This window comes from Eucalyptus grandis, chromosome 6 (genome assembly GCF_016545825.1).
Source record: "Eucalyptus grandis isolate ANBG69807.140 chromosome 6, ASM1654582v1, whole genome shotgun sequence".
Lineage (NCBI taxonomy): Eukaryota > Viridiplantae > Streptophyta > Magnoliopsida > Myrtales > Myrtaceae > Eucalyptus > Eucalyptus grandis.
The window spans coordinates 4,374,713-4,397,250 of NC_052617.1; the positions used below are offsets into that span (position 1 = coordinate 4,374,713).

Consider the following 22,538-nt stretch of genomic DNA (forward strand, 5'->3'; position numbering starts at 1 on the left):
TTTCAAATTCTTATTTAAGAAAATGAGTGCACTTCAAGTCCCATTTGAAATTTTCCCAAGATAATTGTCGAAGTTACCTAGACTGCAACTAATTTGACCGGTTTGATTCCACATCAAGTTTGTTAGCATAAAGGATCTAGCTAATTAATGCGTATAACTCGAGTGTTCTCACTTGTGACTTTAGCTCATGAGCAAGTTTTGTCTATCACAATACTTAGTTTAATAACTCTCTTCTTTAAATTTCTTATATGTGAATCCTCTCTGCAATCAACCTCTTTATCAAACAATAAGCACCTTTAAATATTCAATAAGAGTCAAGCTTAGGGCAAAAACAAGTTTAAGGTGGTGTCTAGTATCTATAGATTGTTCTTGTCTGAATATTTTGAGTAAGATTGACTAAAAGAAAATCCTATAGCCAAGAAAACTAAATCGACCAGCCCACCGATCCGTGACATTTTTATAAACTTAATGTCAAAGTAAATGCACAACTCACATCATCAAATAGTGAAAACAGAGACTCATGTTTCATTAACACAAGAAACATAACCCGAAACTTTCAATTCGATTTGTGGGTGCTCTTCAGTAGCAAAAACAGAGACTCAAGTCTTATACACACCAACTTTTATTGTTCTTAAGTAGCAAAAACAGAGACTAGAGTCTGACCCAAACTTTTGATTTGATCTTATGGGTGGCTCACCTCCGGAATGCTAGCAAGCAAAAGGCGAAAGAATAGTTTCCCTTTGAGCTAATTTGGAACATTCTAGAACTCTCTACTTTGTACAAGCATGTTCTTGCCATAGATGTGGGACATTAATGTGGAATTTGAACTGTGAGAAGGCCAGAAACACACCGCTGTTTGAGCTTGGGCTTTTGGATGCATTGCAAATCCCAACACAAAAGCCCATCAGATCCAATATCTATATCTATATAAACTATATTGTAATCGTTTCCAATCCGTTGTTGCATATTCATGCATGGGTCAAAGCGATCCGTAACCTTTAAAATTTATTATTGGAGACTTTAATTCTCAAAGTACTTTCTTCTAATGGAGGGCAAATTTTTATGAGAGACTTTAATTCTCAAAGTACTTTCTTCTATTGGAGGGCATATTTTTATGAATCTATTGACGATTGAAAATGAACTTCCTTAGTGGTAATAAGTAGTAGACTGTGAGGGTTGTGAAGATGGTAGTGCAAAACATAAATGCATCCTTGTGGTAACTCGCCAAGAGCACCCTTGGAGCTATATTAAATTTACAAATAATCATTTATCTTTTCTTTCACTCTTACACAAAGAATAAGAAAACAATTACATATCGTAAATATCATTTATTAAAAAAAGTCCCGTGAGGATACTTGTTAACTATACTTAACAAGGAAACATTTTCACTTTCAATATACTAATCGTATATAACACAAGAAAAAGTGCATTGGAAATAAAAAGATAAATTAACGTGTCGTTTATAAGGAAAAGGAAGTTGCCGCTAGTTGCTTCTTTCTTGGACTACCAGCACAAATCCAAGTAGTTTGAATTGATCGAAATTGTGTCGACTTCGACAATTGATGAGACAACTTTCTATTCTCGATCCATTGGAAACGTGTTAATCCTAACAACTTAAACCATAAATAGAAGCCTAGTTGTGGGAGGAAAAAACATATCTAGTGATGATATTCCTTTTGCTTTTATGTTCGTTTCAATCCATGACAGTAGAATAGTATCCAATCGTGATCACTTTGTCAACATAGGTTAACAGTTTAGTGATAGTAACTTTATTATCGACTTAATACTCTTCAAAACATATTAAGTAGTAAATGCATAACTTAATATCAAAGACTCTCTCAAAGAAGCTAGCAATGAGCTCTCTTGTTTAAGTAGGAAAGTTCAAAATCATGCTCCAACATATTTTAAAGAAAATATGCAGAGTTAGGTGCCATCCACATCTCATACGATTATATTTTGGAATGTCACAAAGGCTCACACGCTTGAGTAGTGATTTGGGCATTTTGAGATTGTATTTTTACCAATTCAATTCTAATTTTATCAGTTAAGTCTGAAATATTCTCATGTTTTGCCAATTGAATTTATTAGGCCAATTTTGACTAGAAATCCAATGAGGGACTCTAGAAGTTATGATGCTCTTCCTTCACCTTAAATGTTTTGTGCCCCAAGTCATCCCGAGTCTTAATGATTAAATCACCATGGCGATCAAGCATCCCATTACCACATCTATGAAAGATGAATTCGCACTGAATTGGATGAACTAATTCCAGCTAGCAAGAGCCGTACAATAATAAAGTGTGACCGAACTCAATGAAGGTGAACTTGTTGTGATGTAATACTAATAAGGGTCCCTCTACTTCCAGTTAGTCACCTCTGAAAATCCAAGATAACGTTTCATTATTTCTTGCACCATGATCTAAGTTTTGTCAATTATGACGCGCACAGTTTGTATACTGTGCCTGTGCACCGAGCCAATATTGTCAATGAAAGGTACGGTTCACCGGTCGATCCACACTTCCAACCAATTGGCCACAGGGACCATTAAAGTTAGGTTTGCAGAATGGGCCACACTGGCACTGTATCATAAATTCTAGGATGGTGGAGACGAGAAAACGAGATGGTGAAGGTAAAGGAGTCCCTTTCTATAAGAACGAGATAGGCTTTGGTCTCGCCACATGGGGGAGGCGCACATAAATGAGAGAGCATGAGCGTTGCACCAAGCAAAGGCAAGGACGGATCCAGCTGATCCGACTTTTTTCCATGTCGCATCGACGCAGTTACCAAAAAGAGGGAGGTGGCACGGACTTAGCTGCCAACGACCCTCGATTAATGGAGGTCATGCTCCTACGGGAGACCGAGCAGTGATCTCTTTGGGGATTATCCTACAACGATTGCGAAAGTGGTTGGCCGGTAGTCGCTCACGTTGCAAGCTCATTGCCACTCTCTTTCTCTCTCTCCCTCCATACGAAGTGACTGCCAAGAAAGTGCACATCCACGTCTGAATAGTACCCGGCTTAAGAAGCTAACCACATCCATCTCAATCGTTTATGTCGGGGAAAACGAAGAACCATCGATCCGCACCATCTGATTAGGAACACGTCGAAAGCCATTGAGCTATGTCGATGCTGTGGCGAGCAAGCAATAAATTCCATCATGATCTGTTCGCTTGTGTTCGTTATTGGTGCATTTTGGTCAAGTGAATGACGATGAAGGGGCAGCTTCCATGGTGCTCTGGAACGATAAAAAGTAATTCAATCAACGGTTCCCACGGCCTGCGGCTAGACACCTGAGATTGCTCCCCCTATCATTATCCTTATATTCGATAAGGGGGACCTTCACTTTGACGTTCACTAAAGAGAAAACGTATGTATCACTTCGTGAACTTCCAGCTTCACTTTTCCATATCAAATGCATTTTCCACATTTCAAACCTACAATTAATATCCTCACTTTTTATTATAGATATTGAGTTGCATCTCTCACCTATATATAATTTACTGAATTGCAATTTTATTTCCCAAACTAACCAATCCCCAAAAAACCCAACACTCACACACGCGCACACACTCTACAGGAGAATAGCCATAAAAGTCCAAAACCTATTGTACAAATGTCCATAATTTCTATTTTTTTTTAATTTAGCCAATTTAATTTCATATATTTTGACAATTTATCAATATAGTTATTTCAGCCAATTTTAAATGAAAATCGCTATGTGAAAGTTTAGTCAATATTAACCATTGTATGTGACGCTAGCGGCATTGATGTGATTAATTTTTGTAAATCTTTTTAAAATTTTCCTAATTATTTCTCTCTTTTTTTCCATTTTTTCTTTTCTCCCTATTCCCTTCACCAATCGCAGACCACAAGTGAAGATATCTCATCAACCCGAATGACCAGTGGAGGAAAATAGAAAGAAAAAAAGAAGAAGAAAGAAATTAGTTGGTCATGTCATGTAGGACAACTAATTTTCATGTCAACGATTTCCAACTAAAATTAACTGAAATGCCTATATTAGCAAATCATCAAAAAAATTAGCATTAGCTTGCCCAAATAGAAAATCATAGAATTGAATTGTAATCCATAAAAAGATTTAAAACTTTTTTGGTAATTTTCCTTGCACTCTCTGCCCCTTCTGAGAGGCTTGTTCAAGCTAAACCATTAGTCTTCCCTTGTCCACCGTGTGTGCTGCCGTTGCTGCTTCCAAGGTTGTTACTGGATTTAAATCTAAGCTCGATGGCAATCACCACGCCAACTCAAGACTAAATTGATGTTGAACAACTTCAACCTAGTAGCCATGGTCGAGCTTTGCTACAAATCTTGCTTGGCTTACAAGCCTATTGCAGAGGCTCAATGCAAGCCACGGCCCTCGCGCCATCAAGGTTGACCTCACAGAGCCTCGACAGTTGCAAGCCGTGGACTCAAGCCGAGGTCGCCTAGCCTTGCTGTCATGAGTCATGACCGATCTCACCATAGCTAGAGATAGGGAGAGGGGCGCGGGCCACAACTAGGGCAAGGGTGTCATCATCACCATCAAGATCGGGCTGGGACATCGAGCGATGGCCTAACATTGTGCAAGGGGCTCTCAATCATTTGTACTGCTATGTGAAAGGAGAGAGAAAGGGTCAGGAGAGAAAGTGGGAGAGAGTTTCGCATGTATGAGCGCAAATGGGTCTTTCTAGGCTTGGGAGATGCGAAATGTAAGTTTTGAAATGTGAGGAGGGTATTAGATATGGAAAGCAAAATTTTCAGAATATTTAAGTATCAAATTGGGTGTCTATCTAATAACTTAAGGGTGCATTTGGCAGTCAGAATAAAATTCGAAATAGGATATGATTTATTCTATCCTACATTTGATACTTGCTCAGGATAGGATAAAGTTAGATATAAGAGAGATATAGGCCGGTTAAAATTATCCCATGTGGGAGGTGGGATAAAGGTGGATATGATTTATATTATCCATAATAGAAAGTTATTTTTCTCAAATAACAAACTTATTAAATAAACAAAATTAAAAGTATATTTCAATATAAATAATATTTGAATTCTGATTTAAGAAATTAAAAATTAAAAATTATTTTTTAATTTAATCTTATTTTAATTTATATATTTAGCTTTAATTCTATCTTATAATAAGCATTCAATCTATAAATTATATATTTATATTTATTATATACTTTAGGTATTTTTGTATTTTAGGTATGTTAGTACAGTTTACTATTTGATAAAATTTTATTAAAGAATGATGAAAGGGGAAAAAAGAAATAATAAAGAAAATAAATTAAAAAAGAGGAAAAATAAAATAAAAATAAATTAAGGAATAGTGTCACAAGAGATTTTCACTACCTCCATTTATGAACTTTTAGGTTCATTTACAATGATATGATATTTATATTAAAGAAATGTATATGATATGATGTGAATATATTCAACTTTAATACTGTGATTCACCAAATAGTGGATAGGATATAGAAAAATTCCAAGATTTCGTAACCTAAGGGTATATCTAAAAAGATTTTGCTTTTTACTTTTTGCTCAATGTAGCTTTGATTTTTCCTTAATCCCAAACGCTTGAAACTTTCACAGTATATTAATATTGGCACATAAAGAATTTGCATACAACATTTCACATTTTCTTTAAATTTAGATAATATCTGCAATTTTGGCAAGAAAACAAGGAAATTGCTTATTGCTATTTAAAAAGCTTAACTAAACAAGCAATAAGCTATTAGAATTGTTTATAGTAGTCTTACAAAATTTTTAGTGGTATCATAGTAGGAGGTCCTAGGTTTAAATCTTTATAAACCCCTAATTGCATTCATCAACAAATTTCCACGGTTTAGTTTAAAACCAAAATCCTGCCAATGTGCGAGGGAGAGTGTAAGATATTTAAATAGGTCTTATTATCGAGTTTCTTCAAACATATTTGTTAGATATACTTTACTTGGTATATTTCAAATTTCAAGTATGGATCATACATGACACAAGGATAATCATTATATAAAAAATTATAAAGATTCTTTAATCGATTGCTTAACAAATGCCTTGGAGCACTCTTTAACAGAATTCATTTAAAAATATTACCCTACTAAACTTTCACATATGTTTTAGCAATTCGATGATGCCTTAATTTTTATCTATACCTTAGTAAATCCACCCTTCCAATCGGATTAAAGACATAATTCATGATATTATCACACACTTTCACTTTTTCTAGTTTTACATACTAAAAACCTTTAAAAATGGTCTTACATAGGGTTACATATAATTCATTCATAATTTTGGATAATAATTTGAATTTTGATGGAAAAGTAAAACAAAAAGAAAAATGCTTTTGACTTTTCAGAAGTCTAGACAAATTAACTGTCACTCGTCAAATGACCGGATAAGAAGAAAATGACTTATTGTATATCAAATCGGATTAGTTAGAGAGAGAGAAATTAAAAGAAACCACCATTCATTACATGATCATATCTTTGGAGCGTACTGCTGTAAAAGTTAGCGGCAAGATCGCGCCGCTTCTCTTTCATATGCAAGAAAGCAAACAAAGATGACCATAAAATCGTCTCTTCAATGTCCCTTTCTGTCCGCATCTCTTTAACCCTTATATGTAGACGAAGTCCTAAGAACAGCCTTCCTATGAAGTAAAAAAATCGAGCACCTCTCTCTCTCTCTCTCTCTCTCTCTCTCTCTCTCTCTCTCTCTCTCTATGTGCGCTACAAAAATGGTTGCATCGGACGTGAAGAGCCCCGTGCACAGCGTGAAGCTGTCGTCGATGGTGCCGCCTAAGGTGACGGGTAACAACACGGAGCATAAGCTGAGAAGCATGGACCTGGCGATGAAGCTCCACTACCTCAGGGGGCTCTACTTCTTCAGGAGCGACGCCGTCCAGGGGCTCACCATCTTCGACCTCAAGAAGGCCATGGGCCAGACGCAGGAGCTCTACCCCTCAGCGTCCGGCAGGATCAGGTGGTCCGAGAGTGAGAGGCCCGTCATCAAGTGCAACGACAGCGGGGTCCGCATCGTCGAGGCCCGGTGCGATCGGTCGCTCGACGAGTGGCTAGTGGCGACCAAGGAGGAGGATGGTGGCTGGGAGCTCCAGGACTTGCTGGTCCATTCTCAGGTTCTTGGCCCCGATCTTGGCTTCTCTCCCCTGATTTACGTTCAGGTAACTTTGCGCCCATCTTCTATTTTAAAACCGTATCTATCTCATGTCGATGATTGATACCTTAGATTGAATTCGTGCAATCCACTTCATACCATGGAACACGTCGATCTGGCCCACCAATCGTTACTTTCATTCTGTAACATATTATTTGTGAGCTTACCTTAATCTAGGTTGGTCAGCCATTGCACCAAACAGTCCATCTTCCAAGTTTTCTCACAGTTTAAATAGTTTGATGGACCAAGAGAAAGAGACTTTTAGCTGATATCTGGTCAAACGAACTCCGATGACGATACAGTTTTTGCTGATACCTCATCAAGGCAGAGATGCTTTATCCGTTCTGCCCTCGTACTGTTGTACAGTTGTCAACGCGAACTCTACCTCTTCCATGAAATGCCACCATCAATAAGATTCGGTCATCATAGTGTTTCCACGAGAATTTAAGATTTCATTTATTTCGCGAAAAAATAATTACTTAAAATATTTTTTTTAAATAATCGTTTATATTACTTAGCATATATAGATTGTGCGATGTCAACGCTAGCGGGCCAACCCAATTTAATTAGATGAACTAAATTAGCATAAATATGAAATTTTAGAACTCAATTAACCCAAAAAAAGAGTTAATAATGAATTGACATAGTCACAATAGGTATAAGACTTTTTTGATTTCACTCCCCATGGGATTGGGTCATCATAGTATTTTGATAGGAAATTATGGCTTCATTTGTTTCGCAAAAAATAAATGATTTAAAAATATTTTTCTAAAAATAATTGCTTATACCATTTAGAATAATTAGCTAAGAAAAATAATTTTTACTATCGAAGACAATTTTTATCTAAGTATTTTCGTGGACAATTAAAATGTTTTTCGTTTAATCATTTTAGTAAGTGATACAAGTTTATTTTCGCAAAATGAATGGGTCATCTACTTATCTAATTTGACATATTAATTAATCGACATAATCACGAATCAGATCAAAAGGGGTTAAGAGGAAAAATACAGTTGCCAGGAGACATGGCAAAGAAACATAAACTTAGACGACAATTATTACTTTCTGTTGAGTTCTTGTTTTTTCTATCCATCATCAACAATCAGCAACTATTTTTCATTAAAATGGCATGGAGCTCCATGTCTTGCCAATCAAAGCTATGGTAGGGAAGCGATCGCAGAAGTAGGTTACTATCGAGGCCTTGAATGTGGAGGGATGGTCCTGCAACTTGTTAATGTCAAAACAGCATAGCAAGTTCTCATTTATGACCTCTTTTTTTAAGTCTTACCTAAACAACGGTCGGCCCATAAACGAACATTTCGAAATAAACAAGAAAGAAAAAGCTTTAAACCCAAAATCGGTCATGGAAATAGGAAGTGCTATCAACATGGTACCTCCTAGCCAAGGACGTGTGCTCGGTTCTTGTCGAGGAGCGCTCTCGAGCATTCATTAGGGAGGACACATTCCGCCCATTAGTTGTCCGATTAGACATTCATCCTATTCGGTGTTGCAACGTAATCTTCCCATGAAGAACAGGGAAATTTTTCCTCTTTTGTTTACTTGTTTGTGTTTTGTTTGTTCAAATAGAAGATTAGAAGGGACGGAAGGGAGAAGAAAAGAAGGTTCTTGCTTTATCAATCGGCATACTTTTTTCCTTCTTCGTTTTATGTGGTTTGGGAACGAATTATCTTTTCTTTTGCTTCTTCAGAAAAGTTTAGAGAAGGGTTTGTTGACGTAACAGATGTGTGATTGTTATGTTTTTCTTTGAGTCACAGTTCACTTGGTTCGCATGCGGAGGAATCTGTGTGAGTCTGGGCTGGGCTCATGTCCTCGGAGATGCATTCGCAGCTTCCTCCTTCATCAACATGTTCGGCACTATCATGGCCGGTCATGCGCCGCCCAAGTCCCTCCATGCGCCAATTCCCGAAAGGCCCAAATTCCCTGCTGAGTCGAGGCTCGACACGGCGCCATCGACCGTTAAAAGGGTCGACCCGGTTGGGGACTGCTGGTTAGTCATCAATAGCTGTAACATGGAAACCTACTCCATTCATGTCACCTCGCAACAACTCAATCACATCACGGGCAAATACGGACTGCTTGGTGAATCTAAAACATCGCATTTCGAACTACTGTCCGCTTTGATTTGGAAATCCTTGTCAAAGATAAGGGGAGACGGTGGGCCGAAGGTTGTAACCGTGTGTGAGAACAATGTCCGTAGAGAACTGAATCCATTACCCTCAAATGGCATGGATTTGAGCAGGGCCGAAGTGAATTTCTCAGCGGCAGAAGCGGAAGTATCTGATCTCGCGAGGCAGATCACCGAGGCGGTGAATGAGAATGGCTTGATTGAAGAAATGGTGGGGAGAGATGATGGGAAGCTGGACTTCATTGCATATGGGGCAAACTTGACATTTGTGAATCTAGAGGGTGCAGATGTATATGGGCTAGAGTTGAAGGGCCAGAAGCCAATTTTTGCAAGTTACGCGATGAGTGGGGTTGGAGATGAAGGGGTGGTGCTGATCCTTCCAGGACCAGGAAATGGGAATGAGAAGAGTGGTGGGTTTGGAACGACAGTGACGATGGTCCTACCCCAGGCTCAAATGGCAGAGCTCAGGAAGGAGATCAATGAAACGTGGGGACTTTTGCCCTAATGATATAGGGCGACAGCTTTTGAAACAATACAGAGACTCGCTTTGCTGGCAACAACGTATGACAAAATTCATCATAGCGCAAAAATATATATGGATTTGTGTTTTCCTAAAAAAGTTATGATGAAAGTTGACATTTATTCTCGATGTCCCTTAGAAAGTGCCCTTAAGGAAAATAAACATGTAATAGACCGTCTTATAGTGGTAATACATCAAATCGTGTGTGGCTCTAATATAATTTTTGAGTCTATCACTTGATTAGCTAGCTTTCAAGATGAGCCCTCCAAGGAATTAGTGTTTGCACAATTTGATTTATATATAGTGCCTGGTAAGTAGATTTGTTTTTATAAGATGAGAATTATTTTTAGTCTTTCTTTTTTGGAATGCTAGTTTTTAGTATTACATATAATTTATATTTCAAGAGTTTCTTCCGGTTCAAGTAATCCAATGAGAAAGATTTCTCTCTATGTCAATGAATTAAATTTGTGACAAGAAATTGAGAAGATTTTATGAATCCAGTAAGAAAGATTTCTTTTATATGAAAAAATCCAGTCGAAATCAAGACCGGACAAAAAATGCTTTTATTAGCGTTTCTGCTTCATAAATCATCTTTTTTTCCATGTTTCTGAGCTTGACAGGAAAACTAATGGTGTCTGAATATCGCTATTTTATCGCGATTTCAGACTGTTCCATCACATGCTCTATGGATTGAGAATTAAGATCAAGCTATAAAGGATGGAAACCAGATAGACTAATCTGATTAACTTATCGGAACTTGGACTGTGCGCAACATTCCTCCAAAAGACGGTCTCCATTTATCTTAGGACGAGCACAACGGAACAATCAGAACAGAAAGAAATCCAGAATTCAATCATCGAACGTGTCCAACATATCGTACACCGGCGATGTTGTGGAGCAAGTGGATGTACAAGTAAAACAATTGCTTTATTTTATATAAACAATATTACAAACTCTCTACACACACCACTCTCATACACCTCTCACACCTCACACGAACACAATTCTTGCACACACCCACTCACTCTCTATCACTCTACACTCACGTCACCTACTCCACCCACTCACACTCTCACGTACACACTCCACTCGCATCACACACTCCTCACACATGCTCACACAAGGGGCAAGAACCCTTATTTATAGGGTGTAAAGTCGGTGAGAAAAATCTGGAGAGAGGGGGAGAGAAAATTCTGGAGAGAGGGAGAAAATTCTGGTGCAGCAGAGAAAGGGAGAGAAATCTGGAAAAATCCAGAGAGAGAGAGAGAGAGAGAGAGAGAGAGAGAGAGAGAGAGAGGCGGTGCTCCCTTTTTTTTTTTGACACTCCCCCTCACCGACTACTTTCTCTTAGCATGGACATCATGGTCATACCAAGTTGCCTTCGAAACTCTTCAAATTTTACAGCTCCAAGACCTTTGGTGAAGATATCTACAATTTGATCATCTGTTTTGGCATACTCCATCTTTATCTCGTCTTGTAATACTTTTTTCCCGTAGGAAATGATAGTGCACTTCTACATGCTTGGTCCTCGCATGGAAAACTGGATTTTCCGCTAAGCTTATGGCTGACAGATTATCACAATATATTCGTGTAGGTTGATTTATTGGTTGATGGAGATCCTCCATTAGTTGTACTAGCCATGTACTCTCTTGTGCTGCCATTGTTGCTGCTCTATACTCAGCTTCTGTCGTAGATAATGATACAATTGCCTGTCTTTTGCTACACCATGACACTACTGCTGATCCGAGGCTAAACATATATCCAATAGTTGATCGTCGCGTGTCACAATCTTCAGCAAAGTCAGCATCGCAATGGCCTACAACTTCACATGATGCTTCTTTCTTATACATAAGCCCAAAATCAAATGTACCCTTTACATACCTTAGTATGCGCCTGACTGCATCTAAGTGGGGCCTTCGCAGCTTCTCCATGAATCGACTTGCTATTCCCACTGCATCAGGCCGTGTTATGGTTAGGTAAATAAGGCTACCCACCAACTGCCTGTACATAGTTGAGTCTTCCAATTCTCGTCCTTCAATTGCACATAACTTTACATTTCCATCAATTGGAGTAGAAATAGGTTTGCAATCAAGCATCCCGAACTTGTCTAGGAGGTCTCATGCATACTTCTGCTAACATAGGAATAATCCTTCATTGGTCTTCTCAATCTTGAGTCCCAAGAAATGTTTTAATTCTCCAAGCTCTTTCATCTGAAACCGCACTAAGAGGTTGGTTCTGATTTGGCATATCTCCTCTTCATTATCTCCAGTGATGATTAGATCATCCACGTAGATTAATACTATTGCAAGCTTGCCATCTTCTGCCTTTACAAACAAGCTCGAGTCTGCCGGGGCTACAAAGTAGCCACTTTGCACCAGAAATTCAACAATCTTCCCATACCATGCTCTCGGGGCTTGTTTTAAGCCATAGAGAGCTTTCTTTAACTTACAAACATAATATGGATGAATCTTACTTTTGAAACCATCTGGCAGCTCCATGTATATATCTCGATCTAGTTCTCCATGTAAGAAGGCATTTTTCACATCCATTTGCCATAATTTCCACGACTTGCTTGCTGCAAGTGCTAGTAAGACTCGAATTGTAGTAATCTTTGCTACTGGACTAAAGGTCTCATCATAATCTAGGCCATACTTTTGAGAGAATCCTCGAGCAACTAGTCGTGCTTTATATCTTTCTATCGACCCATCTGGTCGAGTTTTAAGTTTATAGACCCATTTGCAAGATATAGGACGTACCTCTTTAGGTCTCGGCACTAGATCCCATGTTTTGTTCTTTCTTAGTGCTTGTATCTCTTCCTCCATGGCTTTCCTCCATTCCACGCCTTGCGAAGCTTCCTCATATGTGGACGGCTCGACTACTCCGACATCTTCAGTCAGTGCCGCATTTGCATATTTGGGATTTGGTCTTCTTTGTCTTGTTGATCTCCTTAGTTGAGATTCCTCCTCTTCAGGTTCTTCCATCTGACTTGGTCGAAACTCTTCTGTAGTTCTTGGATGTACACCAGTTCGCCATGGGCTCTTTGATTTTTCTAGTGACTGTGCTCTGACTTCTTTTCTTCCAATTACATTATCATTTCCTTCTTCAATTGGCCTGCCCATTATCAATCTTGTCATTTTCTTCCATTCCTCCACGAATCTCTTCTTCAACTTGTTTTGAATTAGGTTGTGACCACCAAGATGATAGTTCGTCGAACACCACATTTCTGGAAGTGTAACACCTCCCTGTTGTAGGGTCACAACACTTCCATCCTTTTCTTTGATAATCGTAGCCCACGAATATGTAGCGAATTGCCTTCTTATCGAACTTGTTACGAAGATGGTCTGGCACGAATGCATAACATACACACCCAAATATTCTAAAGTGACTTACCGTGGGCTTGCGATTCCACAACTTCTCATAAGGTGACATAAAGCCAAGCCTTGCTTGAGGTAGTTTGATGATCACGTGCGCTGCCATCTTCATACACTCAACCCAAAACTTGGGTGGAACACTCTTCACATGCAACATACTCCTGCATGTCTCCGCCAAATGCTGATTTTTTCTTTCGGCAACTCCATTTTGTTGTGGCATATTTGGGCAAGTAAATTGTCGACGTATCTTCCATTCTTGAAGAAATTTTGTAAAGTCATCTGATGTGTATTCTCCCCTATTATCCGTGCGAAGGCATAGTATTTTCTTGCCTACTTCATATTCTACTTTTGCTTTAAACTCCTTAAATTTGTTTAATGCTTCGGATTTTTCTTTCATGAAGTCGACCAAGACGTACCTGGAGAAATCATCGATGAATGTTATCATGTACTTTGATCCTCTAACTAATGGTTGCTTCACTAGTCCAAATACATCTAAGTGGACAAGCTCGAGAGGCATCTTAGCTCTGAATTTGGACTCTTCATATGGAAGCTGATGTGCCTTCCCATACTGGCATCCAGCGTAGATGACATCTTCTTGGACTTCCAAGTGGGGGAGACCTTTTAGCATACCTTTCTTCATCATCACCTTTAATTTATGGTAGCTCACGTGCCCAAGCCATTCATGCCACAAATCAGGCGTTTCGCTCTTTCGAGTTTTGTCCACGTATGCCGTCTGAGCTGACATCACGTAGACAGACTCTAATCGATGCCCCTCCATGATTGGTGTACCAATTGGTTTCAAATTGCGGTACACCCTAACGTCTCTAGGACCAAACACCACATAATTGCCTGAGTCTGTAAGTTGTGCCACAGACAATAGATTCTTCTTCATTCCTAGCACATGGTACACATTTTTCAGTTCGACTTGATGCGAACTAAATCAGGGTGTCATCATCGTTTGGCCCACATGGGTAATCGGCAACCTTGAGTTGTCTGCGGTGACAACTACTCATCCACCTTTGTACTCGCACATGTTTGATAGCTTGCCTTGATCTCCGGTCATGTGATTTGAGCACCCCGAGTCGACTATCCAATCTTCTTCATAATCAATCAATTTATCACTTACCGTGATGAGGGCCATCGCAGCTTCTATGATGGAGGAGCTTGCAAGCTCTTCTTGTTCCTCCACTACAAAGGATGCTTGGAAATCTCACTCTTCTTCGCTATCATTTTCCATGGATGCTGCGACATTTCCTTCAACTCTTTTGAATCGACAATCCCTGGCAAAGTGACCTACTTTGCCACACGTGTAACACCATCCATTACGCCTTCTATTCTTCTTTTCTTCATTGTCGTCCTTATCGCGGTCTCGACGAGCTCCCCCTGGCTGAGGTCGAGTTCCTTCTATTCACTTTTGCCATTCTCCATGACTTTTTCCATGGTTTGCCATCTCTTGCACTTGCTCTATTTCTATTTTGGCCCTTGAACCCTCTTTTATTACTAAAGAGGGCACTTTCATCCTCCTTAATTGAGACCTTAGAAATTTGTTTATTTAAGGCTTCTTGGTTGGCCAATATATTCTCCAACTCTCTTAGAGTTGGCTCATTTGCCCATCCACGAGTGGCCGTAACTATACCATTATATTCCGGCTTTAACCCGTGAATTATTATTCTTCTCATTCTTGTCTCGTAGATGGCATTCGAGGATCTAATTTTGAAATTTCTTCGCAAATAGATTTAACTTTAGAAAAGTATTGACTCACCGTCATATTTTGTTGCGAGATTGAGAGGAGCTCGTTCTCCAGGCATTGTAACTTGGCATCGTTTGTCCTTGCAAACAACGTCGCCAAGTTATCCCAGGCCTCCTTCAGGGTTGTCGCACTCTTTATGTGTTGCAGTAATTCATCTTCAATAGTCACGGCAAGCACATAAAGAGCCTTACCCGATTTTATATTCCATTTTCTTAATTCGCTATCATTCGTGGGTGGGGTGGTGTTGCTCCCGCCAACAATATCCCACAAATCTTGTCCTAGCAAGTAATATTGTATGCGGGTACTCCAATTATTATAATTTGAGTTGTTGAGCTTCTCGATGCCACTTACCGAACTCGAGAAATTCGCCATCGTGACTTGAGTATAATGCCTCGCACTATACCAAGTAAGCCTGGTCCCGGACCAACCGACTCCACAATCCCAGATTGTGCACTGGCAGAACTCCGATGTCCTTCGCTTCTTCGCTCCTTGGCTCGACGATCCCTGATCACCTTACTCACTTACAATGGTCCCCGACCACTATCTTCACACGGCCTCCGACGACCTGCTCTGATACCACTTGTTGTGGAGCAAGTGGATGTACAAGTAAAACAATTGCTTTATTTTATATAAACAATATTACAAACTCTCTACACACACCACTCTCATACACCTCTCACACCTCACACGAACACAATTCTTGCACACACCCACTCACTCTCTATCACTCTACACTCACGTCACCTACTCCACTTACTCTATCACTCACGTACACACTCCACTCACATTACACACTCCTCACACTTTTCACACACATGCTCACACAAGGGGCAGAACCCCTATTTATAGGGTGTAAAGTCGGTGAGAAAAATCTGGAGAGAGGGGGAGAGAAAATTCTGGAGAGAGGGAGAAAATTCTGGTGCAGCAGAGAAAGGGAGAGAAATCTGGAAAAATCCAGAGAGAGAGAAAGAGAGAGAGAGAGGCGGTGCTCCCTTTTTTTTTCTGACAGGCGAGCCAATCAATTGTTAGCAAACAAATCTTCAGCGAGCAAGGGTTAGGTGATGATGCTTTACAAAACATAAACAGAATACACAAGTCTATTTCCTTCCCAAATCGACCAGGATCACTGGATGGTGATGCAGTCTATTTCCTTCCCAAATCGACAAGGATCACAGTATGAGGGAGCTATTGGCAAATTATCAATCACCAATGGGAAAAAATTGATTCAAGATGCATGATTCTCCTTCTCATCCGACTTTCTTGCCTGCAGAACGAAAACCTCTGGAGCTGTGTTAAAATATGATCCATTTTGTGAAAATTCTAGACTACACTAGACTACACTTGCTTATGAATTAAGTATACGTATGAGGGAAGAAAGCCAGCTGGAAGTTGGTTGAAAAGTGAACAAAAGTGGCTGGGAGTTGCAAAGAATAGAAAAATGGAGAATAAGGGAGAAGGAACTACACGAATCGGGAGAAGTCGCAACAAGCAGAGACAAAGAAGCAAGCTGCAATTTTATATTATTTCTTGTACTCAAAGTCGGTAGATTATGGCGGTGGATTCACGCCTATAAATAGGAGTAGTGGACGTTTGTTTGTAGAAGTAAGCAGAAAACTAGAAATGCTCTCTCCTCTTGTAAAACCAACTATCATAATAAAGTTTTTTCATATTCCCTTGCCATAGTTCATACACACTTGCGCACACACACACGCTTCCACAATATCCAATAGTGGTATCAAAGCCACGTTTTTGGTTGGTATAGGGCATTTGTCCTAACCATCCGTTCCCAAAATTATCCATCCAAATTTCCAAACAACTAAACTATGGCCAATTTGACCTCATCCTCATTTTCTATTCCTATCTTTGATGGGAATAACTATGATTATTGGAGCATCAAAATGACCACGTTCTTGATGGCCCAAGACTTATGGGACATCGTCGAAAGTGGTTATGAGATTTCGCAAGAAGGTGCAAGTGTTCCAAAGGATCAACTACAAAAGGATGCAAGGGCACTATATTTTATTCAGCAAGCACTCTCGAAAACAGTATTCCCGAGAATAATTGGAGTGAAGACTGCGAAGAAGGCTTGGGAGACATTACAAGAAGAATTTCAAGGCACTGAACAAGTACGAACTATTCAACTTCAGACTTTGAGAAGGGAATTCGAGAATTCTAAGATGAAAAATTATGAGACTGTTCAAGAATATTGTGGTAGATTGAAACAATTAGTAAATTAGATGAGATCTTATGGAGATGATATTACTGATCAGAGGGTTGTTGAAAAAATATTGGTGACACTCACTAGAAAATACAATTCTATTGTTACTACTATAGAATCATCGAAGGATTTAAAAACCCTCTTAGTGAGTGAGCTAATTGGCTCTTTAGAAGCATATGAAAAAAGATTGCAAGTACAGGAAGAAGATACAGTTGAAAGTGCTTTTCAGTCAAAATTGAACATACAGTCTCATAATCCTAGAAATAGCGGAAGAAGCTCATGGAAAAATAGAAGAGGAGGAGAAACTACATGGAAGGAAAAATATCCAGTTTGTGGTATTTGCAAGAAAAATAATCATTTGGAGAAGGATTGCTGGTTTAAAATAAACCACAATGTCGCTCTTGTAAAAATTTGTCACTCTAAAATAGATTATAGAGCGAATTATGTTGAAGAAGAAAAAGGAAAAGAAAAGGAAGAAGAAAATTTAGATAATTTATTCTATACAGGCCAAGAGGAAAAAGATGAGAAGAATGATCCATGGTATATTGATAGTGGATGTAGCAATCACATGACGGGAGATGAATCTATATTCACCAATATTGATACTTCGGTAAAAACACAAGTGAAATTGGGTTATGGTGAATCGGTTGATGTGAAAGGAAAAGGGACTATAGCCGTTGAAACTAAGAAAGGACCAAAGTACATTCATGAAGTATATTTGGTTCCTAGTCTTGCACAAAATCTACTTAGTGTGGGACAAATGATTCAGAATGGTTATTCTTTATACTTTAAAGGAGATACATGCACTATCTATGATAAATATAAAAATCATGTTATTGCCTATGTGAAAATGGAGAACAAGAATTTTCCTATTCGATGGAAATATGTCAAAGATATAGCTATGAAGGCTCAACTTGATGATTCATGGCTATGGCATCGGAGATTTGGCCACCTCAACTTTTATGGGTTAAAGATTCTCCATCAGAAAAATATGATGAGAGATTTTCCAACCATTACAGAAATTTCAGACGTTTGTGAAGGCTGTCTTCTTGGAAAGCAGCAAAGGAAGTCCTTCCCATCTAAAGGCACATGGAGAGCTAAGAAGCCATTAGAACTTGTCCATACAGACGTGTGTGGTCCGATGAGGACAATTACACCCAGCCAGAATAAATATTTCATCCTATTCATTGATGACTACACTAGAATGACGTGGGTCTACTTTCTTCGAGAAAGATCGGAAGTTTTCTTTATTTTCAAGAAATTCAAGAACCGTGTCGAGAATCAAAGTGGCCGCAGAATCAAAGTCCTAAGAAGTGACAGAGGCATGGAATATAATTCAAGGGAGTTCAACAAATTCTGTGAAGATGAAGGAGTCCATCATCAACTGACTGTTGGTTACGCTTCAGAGCAAAATGGAGTAGCAGAAAGGAATAATAGAACCGTCATGGAGATGGCAAGATCCATGCTAAAGGAGAAAGGCCTTCCCAACACTTTCTAGGCAAAAGCAGTTTATACTGCAGTATACCTGTTAAACAGGTGCCCAACTAAAGTTGTTCAAAATAAAACACCAGTTGAAGTATGGAGTGGACGGAAGCCTTCAGCAAAGCATCTCAAAGTGTTTGGATGTATTTGCTATGTTCACATCCCTAATAAAAAAAGGAGCAAGCTTGATGAGAAGACTGAAAAAGGAATATTCATTGGCTATAGCGATCAATCAAAAGGCTATCCAGTTTACAACCTAAAAACTAAGAAGCTCATGATCAGTCGAGATGTCGAGTTCGACGAGAATGCTGCTTGGAATTGGGATGAAGAGAAAGTTGAGAAGAAGTATGTCAACTTACCAGACATACCTCGTGCACGTGAGGAAACAACACATCAAGAAGAAGGCGGAACATTAAATTCCTCTGCTCAAGAAGTAACACCACCATCCTCTCCAAGCCCAACACGAGAGGAATCTACTTCTGAGTCTCCTATACTAAGGGTAAAGTCTCTAAGGAAAGTCTATGAAACATGCAATTTTATGTCCTTAGAACTAGAAAACTATGAAGACGCTTCCAAAGAAGAAGTTTGGATTAAAGCCATGGAGGAAGAAATTAAAATGATCGAGAAAAATGAAACTTGGGAGCTCGGTGATTGTCTCGAAGACAAAGAAATCATAGGCGTAAAGTGGGTCTACAAGACAAAGCTTAATGCGGATGGATCAATTCAGAAGCACAAGGCAAGACTCGTAGCGAAAGGATACCTGCAACAACCAGGTATTGACTATTCTGAAACTTTTGCTCCTGTTGCTCGCCTTGATACTATCCGAGCACTCATTGCTTTAGCAGCTCAAAAAGAGTGGAAGATTCATCAACTTGATGTAAAATCAGCATTTCTAAATGGATACCTCCAAGAAGAAATTTATGTAGCTCAACCATAAGGCTTTATTGTCAAAGGCAATGAAGAAAAAGTCTTAAAGCTTAAGAAGGCCCTATACGAGTTAAAACAAGCATCACGAGCATGGTATAGCAGGATTGACAAATACTTCACCAAGCAAGGATTTAAGAGGAGCATGAGTGAGCCAACGCTCTACATCAAGACCCAAGGTAATTCTGAGACACTTATTGTCTCTTTATATGTGGATGATCTCATATATACAAGGAACAATGAGACAATGATCCGAGAATTTAAAGAAGAAATGATGAAGACATTTGAGATGACGGACTTGGGCTTGATGAACTATTTCCTCGGTATTGAAGTCAATCAAGATGAAGGAATTTTCATTTCGCAAAAGAAATATGCAGAAAAGCTCCTTGAAAAATTCAAGATGAATAATTGCAAAATAGTGGCAACACAACTTGTGATGAATGAGAAACTACTGAAAGAAGATGGAGCAGAAAAAGCATACGCTTCACTCTACAGAAGTCTAATTGGGAGTCTACTATATCTTATTGCTACAAGGCCAGATATTATGTACGCAACAAGTTTACTATCACGATTCATGCAGAGTCTAAGCCAAATTCATTTTGGAGCAGCCAAGAGAATTCTAAGATACTTACGAGGAACCACTGATTATGGTATTTGGTATCGACCTAGTGCAACAGCTAAACTAATCGGTTACACTGATAGTGATTGGGCAGGATCATCTGATGACAGGAGGAGCACCACTAGTTATGCATTCACATTAGGTTCTGGAATATTTTCATGGACTTCAAAAAAACAAGACTCAGTGGCATAATCTACTGCAAAAGCAGAATATGTTGCAGCTGTTACAACTACCAGTCATGCAATATGGCTTTGAAGAATTCTAAAAGACATTGGAGAACCACAAATGGAATCAACACCAATATTTTGTGACAACAAGTCTGCAATAGCAATATCAAAAAATCCAGTCTTTCATAGAAGAACGAAGCATATTGATATAAAATATCATTTCATTCGTGAAGTGCAAAGCAAAGGAGAGATCAAGTTGAAGTATTGCAAAACTGAAGATCAAATTGCAAACATATTCACTAAAGCATTACCATCAACAAAATTTGAGACTTTGAGAGGCATGCTTGGTGTATCACAAAAATGGATCAAGGAGGAGTGTTAAAATATGATCCATTTTGTGAAAATTCTAGACTACACTAGACTACACTTGCTTATGAATTAAGTATACGTATGAAGGAAGAAAGCCAGCTGGAAGTTGGTTGAAAAGTCAACAAAAGTGGCTGGGAGTTGCAAATAATAGAAAAATGGAGAATAAGGGAGAAGGAACTACACGAATCGGGAGAAGCCACAACAAGCAGAGACAAAGAAGCAAGCTGCAATTTTATATTATTTCTTGTACTCAAAGCCGGTAGATTATGGCGGTGGATTCACGCCTATAAATAGGAGAAGTGGACGTTTGTTTGTAGAAGTAAGCAAAAAACTAGAAATGCTCTCTCCTCTTGTAAAACCAACTATCATAATAAAGTTTTTTTCGTATTCCCTTGCCATAATTCATACACACTTGCGCACACACACGCTTCCGCAATATCCAACAAGCTGCTACACCAGCGTCCCTGCTGAGAATTGTCTCATCACTCCGATCAGCATTCCTTTCTCTTAGCACATTACTGCCACTTGGAGCCGGCGTTTGCATAGCCCTATGTAACTTCAAAGGAATGTCTCCCTGGAGAGATATACCATCATCTGGCTTCTCAGGTTGTCTCAAGCAATGCAGGAGGCGGAGCCACAGGAAACAATAACAAGCTGGACTACGGCTTTCCCCCATTTCTTTCTCCAATTAGGCTTTGGTGCGTTTGTTTTGGCCTGTGAGGGATGTGAAATGAGCAAGAATGTGCAGAAGAAATCAGAACCAAAGTGACATGTGACAGTTAGTGTGTGGTGGTCCTAAAGTGACTACAGTCCTGAATTAAAAGCAGCTTAAGAGGTAACGAGAAGCAAAGACTTTCCCCTTAATATAGGCTAGCATAAAATTTAAAGATGATAATCTGGTAATCGTTTTAAAACAAGTTATAGATTGGGCGTGACTTTGGATTTCAATGCCAGAAGTGAGATACTAGTGTTTGTTTGGGGATACATAGACACCTGCATACTTTTGCATGGTAAAAGAACAATGACAAAGGAAACATACCAAGGTGTTCTCGATGTCAGATAAAGGTTTCCTTCTCGTGCTAGCTTCATCAGTTGAATCAACACCCTTTTCACCAAATGCACTCTGAAGTAAACTTGCACCATGGGAGGCAAGATTAGATTCACCTGTTTAAGGCACCGCTTTTATCTTGTTCTGAAGATTCCTCCAACTCTTTTGCAGATGCAGACTCTCTGTTGGTGCACTTAATGGATAGGCAGCCACAAAATGGGCTGCAGAGTGATCCAGCGCCCCAACATTCACATCTCGATGTTTTGCATGATGAGCTTTTGCTGCATGAGCAGCAAACCTCAGTACTATCCTTTGAAGAAGTTCTTTCGCCAGAACTCTCCATATTCACGCCATTACTTCATTAATCTCTGGTTCTTGGGTATCAGAAGATGAATGGCGTCCATTTTTGGCTCTTCTCCTAGGTGGCCGTTTTCCTGACTCTACACAGTCTTCATTTATCATCATCTACTTCCCACTCATCATCGTCACCATCTGCTGCATCACCATCTGAAGAATCTGATTCTGGTGTGTCCATGTCCTCGAATAGAAACATTGATGCCCTGTGTTCCTACAGAAAAAATCGCCCCTGAATCAGTACAAGCCACTTCAACCAAAAAAAAATAGAAAAAAAATCAGTGCAAGCCAATCAATGAGATGCAAAATCTCAACATTATGCAGGCACATAAAGGACACATCACCAAAGTATAAACTACAAAGGTAAACTTCAGAAAAAAAAAAACTAATTTCCAATACTTTAATGGAAAATA

The 22,538-nt window shown here is 39.2% G+C and overlaps 1 protein-coding gene across 1 annotated transcript; it reads left to right on the top strand.

The window, feature by feature from the left end:
• The first annotated feature begins 6,527 nt into the window (after positions 1-6,527).
• Positions 6,528-10,152, top strand: LOC104448030 (protein ECERIFERUM 2). Its single transcript, XM_010061801.3, has 2 exons — positions 6,528-7,167; positions 8,933-10,152. The coding sequence occupies exons 1-2, from the start codon at positions 6,709-6,711 to the stop codon at positions 9,806-9,808; spliced, it is 1,335 nt and encodes a 444-aa protein (XP_010060103.2). The 5' UTR covers positions 6,528-6,708; the 3' UTR covers positions 9,809-10,152.
• The last annotated feature ends 12,386 nt before the right edge of the window (positions 10,153-22,538 follow it).

What these genes read in the sequence shown, in the direction of transcription:
- LOC104448030 (XM_010061801.3), top strand. Translation starts at nt 6,709, where the DNA reads ATGTGCGCTACAAAAATGGTTGCATCGGACGTGAAGAGCCCCGTGCAC. An exon ending in CTCCCCTGATTTACGTTCAG is followed by an intron (nt 7,168 to 8,932) that starts GTAACTTTGCGC and finishes TTTGAGTCACAG; the next exon opens with TTCACTTGGTTCGCATGCGG.